Here is an 8,977-nt window from a genome sequence, read left to right as displayed (position 1 = left end):
TTTTTTTTTTTGTTTGATTTTGTTGTTGTTGTTTGTTTTTTGTTTGTTTTTTTTGTTTCTCAAATCTTGTCTTACTAATGATGAGACTGAGTCTTCAGCTTCCAAACAGCTAGAGAAAGAGAGGTGAGAATGTCCCTTCAGCCCTGTTTTAGACTCATTCTTTTCTAGTATTTATCTGTAAATTTATGCTTTCTGCTAAGGATCTTATTTAGCTGTTACCTGTTTTCAATGAGATTGAAAAAATGATACCATTGTTGTGCACTTAGAGTCTTTCAGAAGCTATTGGAGGTGGGGGAAGCAGGGGGAAAGAAGGTTGTGTGTCGTGTCAAAATTCTAGTGTGGTATGAGTCTCTTTTATGAAATCAACATCAAGAATAAATTGATTATCTTTGTTCTCGCTGCTGGTTAGGGGTTCTCTTATTTGAACCCATTAGGTTTACTTTTTTCATCTTACCCAATGAGAAAACACCCTGGTCACAGAGGAGTTTGCTATGGAGCAAGAAGACTGAAGTGAATATAAAGTACTGGACTACAGTTTGCAGAAGTTTAAAATTAATGTATCCAGCAATACTTTTTCAAAGCTTTAGTTTTGGTGGCAAGACAAATTCTTTGACTAGTTGTTTTATTTATTGGCTGTAACAGTTTATGACTTTTACGGTTGTGTGGCTGTAACGGAGACTGTGCCTGAAACGAAAATTGGTCACTGATGTTCTGTCCTTAACCAGCAGCAAAGATAATAGCAGACATGTCACACAGGTAGGAAGCAGCTGAATGAGAAAACAGGTAGAGTTATCTTAGAAGATAGGAGATAGCTTTTGGAAAGAGTGTGAAAATTAAAACTATGGAGACTGTATGGAGATCACTTCAAGATGCTATATTGGAGAAATGGGTGCAAACTGCTCAGTTAAAAATAAGATTTCAAAAAGTCCAGATGAAAACCAGCGTGGCTAAACAACAGTGAAAGACTAGTACTAGAAGTCTTTATTCAAATGGGCAGATTAATAGAATGTCTTTCCTAAGTGGAATTAGTAAATATAATAGCTATGTTGTGGCAGATTTTTATAATGAAAGATCATACATCAGAAAACCTTGGAGCTTTCTGTGTAAGCAAACAAGCACATAACAAGGAAGCCCTGATTCATGTGTTTGAATTCTCTTGAATATCCGTACAGAAGTGATTTCTTACCAAGCACTTTTGGAAATGCAACTGTCTTTGTAAAGATGGAAAGTCCTTGTTGAGGAAGTAATTAGTTGAAGAATGAAAAATAAGTCCAGAGTTCCAGAGACTAGTTCCAGAGACTGTGCTTTTTGACAGAATTAGGAATTTGCCTAAAATGAATGGTAACTAGTAAGGTGACAGTTTGCTGATAATATGAGGAACTGGAGAAGAGTTTTAAGTGCTGAATGACTGAGGAATAAACGTGRCAAGTGAAACTCGTGGTTATCTACAAAGCAGTATGCATGAATACAAAAATCACAACTTGATCAGAAGGTAAAACTGACTCATCACTCAATAAAGTTTTGCATGGTTTTAGTAGGTACTTTTGAGGAAACATTGATAAAGCAGCAGTTGAAGAAAGCAAGTGAAAAACTATTGGAATAAATTAAGAAACTGATAAAAACTTTACTATGAGACACCAAGCTCATAGGAGGTCACAAGGTTGCATTCATTGCTTCTGCCTGTCTGGCATCAGGGTGATAAGATCATAGCTTAGCAGTGAAAACTAAGCTGATAGCCAGTTGTGAAATTTTTTCTTCCTTAACTAGAAAAATTTAGCTGGGCATCATGTTTAAACCATTTTTAGTTAAATGAGTTAGATTTGTAAGGAAAGAACTTTCTCATGTCTGAAATTACTTGTCCTCTGTGTAGGACTGATAAACCCTTAGCATTGAAGCTTGTAACATGTTTTGAAAACATGCTAGGTGTGTGTATCTTTCCATGGAATATTTGTGTCTTTCAGCTGAATATTAAAATCTGTAAATTGTGCAAAAAGTTGTCTTGAACTTAGTGATTCTCCTTTCGATTTATAGGTAAATGGGTCCTACTTTATTCATAACAATTAAATACATGAAGCTTATCTCTAAGTCTTAAAAAGCAGGTGTCGTAGGCATTATGTCATTTTATAACCTTAAAAGTAAATCAGATGTGGATTGAAGAATTTATGTTATTAATATAGTTTTTTACATAAATAAGAAAAATTAAAATGTCTTAATGCTAGATTTTTGGGTTTTGATTGCTTCCTTTTTCTGAATTATTAGCTAACCTCTTTTAAATAATGTAAATGTTCTTCATAATAGAAGTGAGATTTAATGTTGAGAGAGCATCAAGTAAACCTTTGCAACCAGATGTTTCCCTAGAAAAGTTAGTAAACTCTGCTATAATAAAAAAATGAATATAGGAAATTGAAGAAGCATACAGATCAAGATGTGCGTAACAGTGCTTACTTGCTTCGTTATATTCTGGATAGATTTTTCTGTAATGTTAAGAGCAATAGTTACGTTTTGTATTTAGCAAGCACAGAAACATATAATGGAAGCTCGTTTCATACATATATGTATGAAACATAGAATGGAAGCTTATGGAAAATACAATAATCTTTTTTTGAGAAGTGCTACTGTTTTTATCTTTGTTTGTTTGGGGGCTTCCAATTTTTCTCCATTTAAGCATTTCCTAAATGGTATAATTTTAAATGACTAGTCCTAAATTGTGATACTTTATATTAGCAAGAAACTTCAAATTAGAATTTGTATTTGTTAACTGAAGAAGAATCTAGGCGTTTTCTATTATAAAGATTATGGTTGAATTTGCCAATTGTAAATAGAGAAACATAGTATTTTGTCATAGAAATTTTTATGCTATCTCCCTGAGCGGAAAAATAAGCTAAAATAATTAGTTGAGAACTTCAGCTGTATTAAAAAGACATCATTTTGTTTCAGAGGTAACTGAATGTTACCGTGGTAATTATAGTTCAGTTACCGTGGTAATTATAGTTCAGTTATTGTGTTTTAAATGCTAAGCAAATTCATAAGTGAGTCTTAATGTGTTTCATGATAGTTTAGATCTTTGTTTTCAGGGTATCTTCTTTTTTTTTTTTTTCATATCTGCATTCCCTTTTTCTCATACTTATTTCTCTTGCCTTCCCTGACTTTTTTTCATAAATATTCTACATTCATTAGTCAAAATAGGACTGTTAAGTGACTTCTGTAGCTCTGAGTAAGTGACGCTTGGATTTTTTTCTTCTGTTTATAGAAGAGGTGGAAGGAGAGAGAAAAAAGGAGAGTGAAGATAAAGAAGAGGCCCACAAAGAAGAAAAGAAACAAACAGAGAAAAGTATGTAATGTTAAAACAATGTTTTAACATAACGTTAATGTTTCACTGGGTGGTACATCCTAGAATCATTAGGTTTGGAAGGGACCTTTGATGATTATCTAGTCCAATGCCCCTGTTAAAAGCCAGGTCAACTAGAGGAGTTTGCTCAGAACCATGGCCTGATAGGTTTTGAGTATTTCCATGGATGATGATTCCACAGATTTCCAGTGTTCTGCTGCCAGTGTTTGAGCACCCTTACAGTAAAGTTTTTATATGTTTGGGTTGAAATTCCTGTATTTCAATTTACATCCATTTCTCTTGTCTTGTCACTGCTACTCACTGAATCTTGCTCTTTGTTCATTCCTCATCTGTTAGGTAAATTTACACACATAAAATATCCCATAATAGCCTTCTCCAGTTGAACAATTCCAGATCTTGATGAATGTGCCAATCTCTAAAACATCCTGGTGACTCCACATGGTACTCTCTCCAGTATGCTCATTTATTTTTTGTATTTAGCCCAGAACTGGACAAAAGACTCAAGGTTCAGGCTCATGTTCCCTGATTAGAGGGGATTAAGTACTTCCCTCAGCCCACTGTCAGTGTGCATTCTCAGGCAGCCAAGAATATTGTTGGCCTTCTTTGCCAACAGGGCACATTGCTGGCTCGTGTTCAACTTCATGTACATGAATGTCACCAGGGACTTTTCTGCAATGCTGTTTTCCAGCCAGTGAAGTTCCAGCCTGCACGAGTACATGGTTTCATTGCTATCCATGTGTAGTACTTGGGCATTTCCTTTTGTTAAACTTCATGAGATTCTTGTTTGCCCATTTCTCCAGTTTGTTTGTGTGACTCCACATGGCAGCATAGCCACTTAGGAGTGTACAAATCACTCCTTCCAGTTTTGTATCATCTGCAGGTTGCTGCGGATATGCTCTTACCCCATGTTGTGGGTTGACCCTGGCCAGATGCCAGGTACCCACTAGGTTTCCCTATCACTCCCTTTCCCTCTGGGACAGGGGAGAGAGTAAGATGGTGAACAGCGAGCAGGGTGAGATAAAGTAGTTTTATTACAGCAGAGATACAAAAATAAGCAAAGATTGCATGCGCAAAAGCTAAAGGAAGAAAAAATAAATCAATCTCTACTTCCCATTAGCAGCGTTGTTGGGACACTTCCTGGGAAGCAGGGCTTCAGCACGCGTAGTGGTTGCTCCGGAAGGCAAACATTAAAAACTCATGAATGCCCCCCCTTTCCTCCTCTCTCTCCTCGCTTTATATATCTGAGCTGACATCATATGGTATGGAATATCCCTTTGGTTGATTTGGGTCAGCTGGCCTAGTCATGTCCCCTCCCAGGATCTTACACACTCCCATCCCTTTGAGGGGGAGAGAATGTCAGAGGGACAGCACTGCTTGGCAATAGCCAAAACACTGCTCTGTTATCAGCTCCCATCTAGCCACTCATGCAAAGCACAGCACTGGAAGGGCTTGAGCTTTACCTCAGTCAGACCCAATACACCCCATTATCTACATCATCTATTAAGATGTTAGTGTTGGTACCAGTAGCATCTGCTGGTGTACATTACTGAACTCCAGCTGGACTGTGTGCCAATAATGACGTCTCCTGATGCCCAGTAGTTGAGCCACTCCAGTTATCTAGGCTGTACATCATGAATTTGTCTCTGAGGATGTTTTGGGTGTTACTAAAGATGCTCTCCTCTCATCCACCAAGCTGGTTGTCTCACTGTAGAAGGCTATCAGGTTGATGATGTGTGGTTTCCCCTTGATAAATCCATTCTTTTCCCCATCACCACCTTCTTTATAGGCTTAGAGATGATTTCTATCTACACTTACTTGCTCCATCATRTTCCCAGGGATTGAAGTAAGGCTGATAATCCTGTAATTCCCTGGGTCCTTATTAAATAATCTTCCTGAAGATTACTTAAAAGCAGATGTTCCTCTTGTCCTCAAGAACCTGCTAGGCACAGTGCCAGGAGCTGGAGGAGTGAATGAGATTTCTGGTTCTTTTGTGCTTCATCCCTGACTTTTATAATATAGTTCTGTTTTGAGCCTGTTCTTCTGTTAGGTTTTTACTTTCCTTCTTATCTTCTTTCACAAAAAATAAGAAAGTTTTAATTTTTTCCAGTCAGATGTAGGAGGTATGAGTTAAAACTTCATGGCAGATAAATACGATTAATTATTGGACAGCTAAATGAGGTTTAGTTTTATTTAGATGAAATTCTGAGAATTCCTTTTTTCAGAAGATTTTATTTCACTTCTCAGAAGTCATATTTCCTTATAGGATGGTGGAGAGGAGTTTTGGAAAGGGGAATGGTGGTACTAGGACCATTTTGCATTTGGGGCAGCAGTGGGTGAATCACAAAGGAGAATTCACTAAAAGGGCAGTAATGTACGGATACCAAAAAGACTAGATTTCTGCTTTGCTGTCATCAAGCATCTTTTTCCAAAGGTCTTCTTACTGGTTTAGAATGAAAAAGTTTAAACTGAGGACAACTTCATAGTAATCATGGCATTCTGAAGATACCTGTTTTTTCAGGAGTTCCTCATGAGTAGTTGTATCTAATTGTTCCAGGTGAAGCATCAAAGAGAAAACGTTCCAAATCTGAGGACATGGACAATGTTCATTCTAAACATCGTCGGTACATGGGAGAAGATTATGAAGCAGAACTCCAAGTAAAAATTACAGCCAGAAAGGATGTTGACCAAAAATTACAAAAGGTAGAATAGAGATGCAGAGCAAAGAATATATACACACACCTGTCACTTGTGTTACCATCTTTGAATTAGCTGTCCTTCCCCACACACTCCTTATGTCCCCAAACACCTTCTCTCTTTTGTGGTTGAACATCGGATGTAATTCAAGTAACAAAGGTACTTAATTCATATGAAGTTCTACATAACCCTCCTTTTAAGAAGAGGCCAAATGCCATTTGAAAATTGTGCTGCAGGAGTTGTATTTCAAATGTATAAAATACTTAATGTCTCTAGACTGAAAATGTTGGCAAAGGACATATTTCACCATGGTGAAGTTTGTATGCGATGCACTTCATTGTGTGCCTACCTTTAAAGAAAGTCTGTCTCCAAACAAGAGTGTAATCAGCCTGACACTTTGCAGATTTTTGTAGAGCTGTTAATAGCCTGGTTGCAGCACTGCTGTACAAGGAACCTGTGGACTTGAAGAAAATTGTGTTATTCTTCCATTAGTTAGTTAGCTGGCATGTGTTGTAACTTCATTAATTTAGGATGGCAAAAATGGAACCACATTTGTTGTTTATTTTTTTACTTTTTGCACTGCAATAGCTGTAAAAGGGAGAAAAACATAATAACTTAATCACGTAAACTTTTTGAAAACCAGTGTTCTTATGTTTTTAGCTTCTGCAAGGAAGTCAATACTGCATTTTTGCTAGGGGAAGATACATCTCAGAAAAAAARGTTTTGTTGAATGTGTTTAGTTTGTGTTCTTTGAATGCCGATGTCTCTCTCAAGAACAGAAAAGTAAGAACAATTAATTTGTTAATTTGCAGTAAACACTGCACTTAAAGAAAATATCTTCTGTTGTTAAGGTTCTTTTCATATATAGCAACATTTTATACACTTACCATACTGCAAGGAAATAAATTTCTTGAATTAGTGGCAAACCATTTGTATTTTCCAAAGCTTCTGGAAAAATGTCAAAAACCAAAAAATATGTCAAAATGTCTTAGTTTTACAACCACATGCTTACTGGTGAATATCGATTTATTTGATTGATAGGGCACAACAGTTGTTATTGTTCTGTTAATAGCAGGATATTTGTTAAGAGTTGAGAATATTTTTATAGACAATCTCTCAAATTTTGGGATTGCATTGTTGGGTTTTTTTTTAATGTAACAATTTTGCAGATTATCCAGAGACTTTTAGAAGAGAAATTTACCGCTTTTCAGTGTGCGGTATTTGACAAAACTCTGGCAGACTTGAAAACCCGAATGGAGAAAGTGGAGTGCAACAAGAGGCATAAAACTGTGCTTACTGAAATGCAGGTGGGTGTTCATGTGTTCAGCTGCATACTAGGGTCAAATTAAAAAATAACTTCCTCAATATTTAGTAGTAAGGTTCCTGCACTTGCCAGTGGGGAAGCTATTTTGACTCCACAAGGGGAGGAAGTGGTGGGGGTGTAGCAAATACTAATGGTCCTTTTGAGTTGTGAAACTGTATTTTGCTGTCAGAAGGAGGGAAACAACCAGTTAATCATACAGAAAACCCACAGTGGATCTTCCTTCTGGCAAACTGACTCATTAGCTGTTAGGAGACTGTTTTTCCACTCCTCTGTTCCATTTAGACATTTTTCAAAAAAGTGCTAAGCATGAAAATATCTAAAGTGTTTATGAAGCTGGAAATTTGCCTAAAAATGGAAACATCCAAAAAGGAGGGGACAATAGCACTGGACTTGCTATATCACACATTGTTTCCCCAGAAAGTAAATAGTTGATGAAGCAAACAGCTAGTGTTGAATGCAGTATACTTTCCAGCTTTTTTATAGAAAATATATACATAGTGTTGACATGAGGAATATCACAAAATTCAAAGATTTTTGAACTGACAACACAATTAAAAGCTTACATTACTACAAATTCAAACAATAAGGCCATTTTACTTTTTGCATTAAGAGAAATATGGAGTTTTCCAGACCAGTTCCTACTATACAACTTTTTCCTGTTGTTGCCACAGCCATTTTATGTTGACTTTTAAAGTGTTTCAAAGACACTTTCAATATTCTTGTTTACCACTATCTTTTGCCATCAAATAGTGTCAAATTAATAAAATCATGTAAGGCTTTAATTGATGTTGCTTTGTGTGAACATGCAAGATAGATAGTTTGTGCAGTTGAGGATAGGAAGAAATTAAAGTTGTCTCTAAGACACCTTGATTGTGATGCATACAGTCTGCTATAATATAGTTGAAATAACATAGTTGTATTGTATTTCAAGGAAGAATGATTTCCCTGGTATGAAAATTGACTTTGATATGATGTTTTAGTTATATATCTTTTAGTCCGCATAATTTCTTTGATCCACTTGGGGGGATATTTACATTTTTTTTGTTTTCATCTTCTTCCTGTTTAGGCTAAAATTGCAAGATTGACAAAGAGGGTTGGAGCAGCCAAGGAGGACTTGAAGAAGAGACAGGAAGTAAGAACTAGATTTTTTGGGGTTTGGGGTTTTTTTTCTCAGTTAGCCTAAACCTTGTGTTGAAAAATAAAGAAAATTTATATTCAATGGCATTCTCAAAGCAGGTTTGTCTGGTTTGCTTAAAGAAGTCTTAACATCTCTTATGTAATTCTGATTTGTACAGAAGCTTCTTTAGCCACTATTAAAGACACCTTAAACTGCATAYGACTGAATCTAATTTATTTCAGTATGAAGAGTAAATAAAGCATAAATAACAGTGAATCCCACTATGATTCTGAAGGAGAGGGGGAAGAGGAAGGAAATTAATCAGGAGAAGGAGGCAGTAGGACCAAGGAGATTTGGGGCGGTTGTCAAAAATGTCAAATTCTCCTACAATGTTGGCTTCAGAAAATGATTCTTTCACACAGCAGTGAATGGATATGAAATAGAATGAAAGTATAAGTTTGCAAGCTGACTTAAAGTTTCTCTGTTACGGCCT

At 36.3% G+C, this 8,977-nt stretch overlaps 1 protein-coding gene across 8 annotated transcripts in view; it reads left to right on the top strand.

The window, feature by feature from the left end:
* ATF7IP (activating transcription factor 7 interacting protein) overlaps positions 1-8,977 on the top strand; it is a 76,822-nt gene that overhangs the window by 34,486 nt on the left and 33,359 nt on the right. For 6 of the 8 annotated variants that reach the window (XM_057389524.1, XM_057389518.1, XM_057389493.1 and 3 more), the window contains exons 3-6: positions 3,251-3,331; positions 5,904-6,049; positions 7,213-7,350; positions 8,434-8,499. In XM_057389524.1, coding sequence (XP_057245507.1) covers positions 3,251-3,331; positions 5,904-6,049; positions 7,213-7,350; positions 8,434-8,499 — 431 coding nt within the window. The remainder of the gene's footprint in view (positions 1-3,250; positions 3,332-5,903; positions 6,050-7,212; positions 7,351-8,433; positions 8,500-8,977) is intronic. The other 2 variants (XM_057389530.1, XM_057389513.1) reach the window with 1 other exon arrangement.

Source organism: Malurus melanocephalus, unplaced genomic scaffold (assembly GCF_030028575.1).
Source record: "Malurus melanocephalus ecotype Western Australia unplaced genomic scaffold, MMel_1.1 scaffold_17, whole genome shotgun sequence".
In the NCBI taxonomy this organism is placed as follows: Eukaryota; Metazoa; Chordata; class Aves; order Passeriformes; family Maluridae; genus Malurus; species Malurus melanocephalus.
This window is presented reverse-complemented; position numbering and strand designations above follow the sequence as displayed.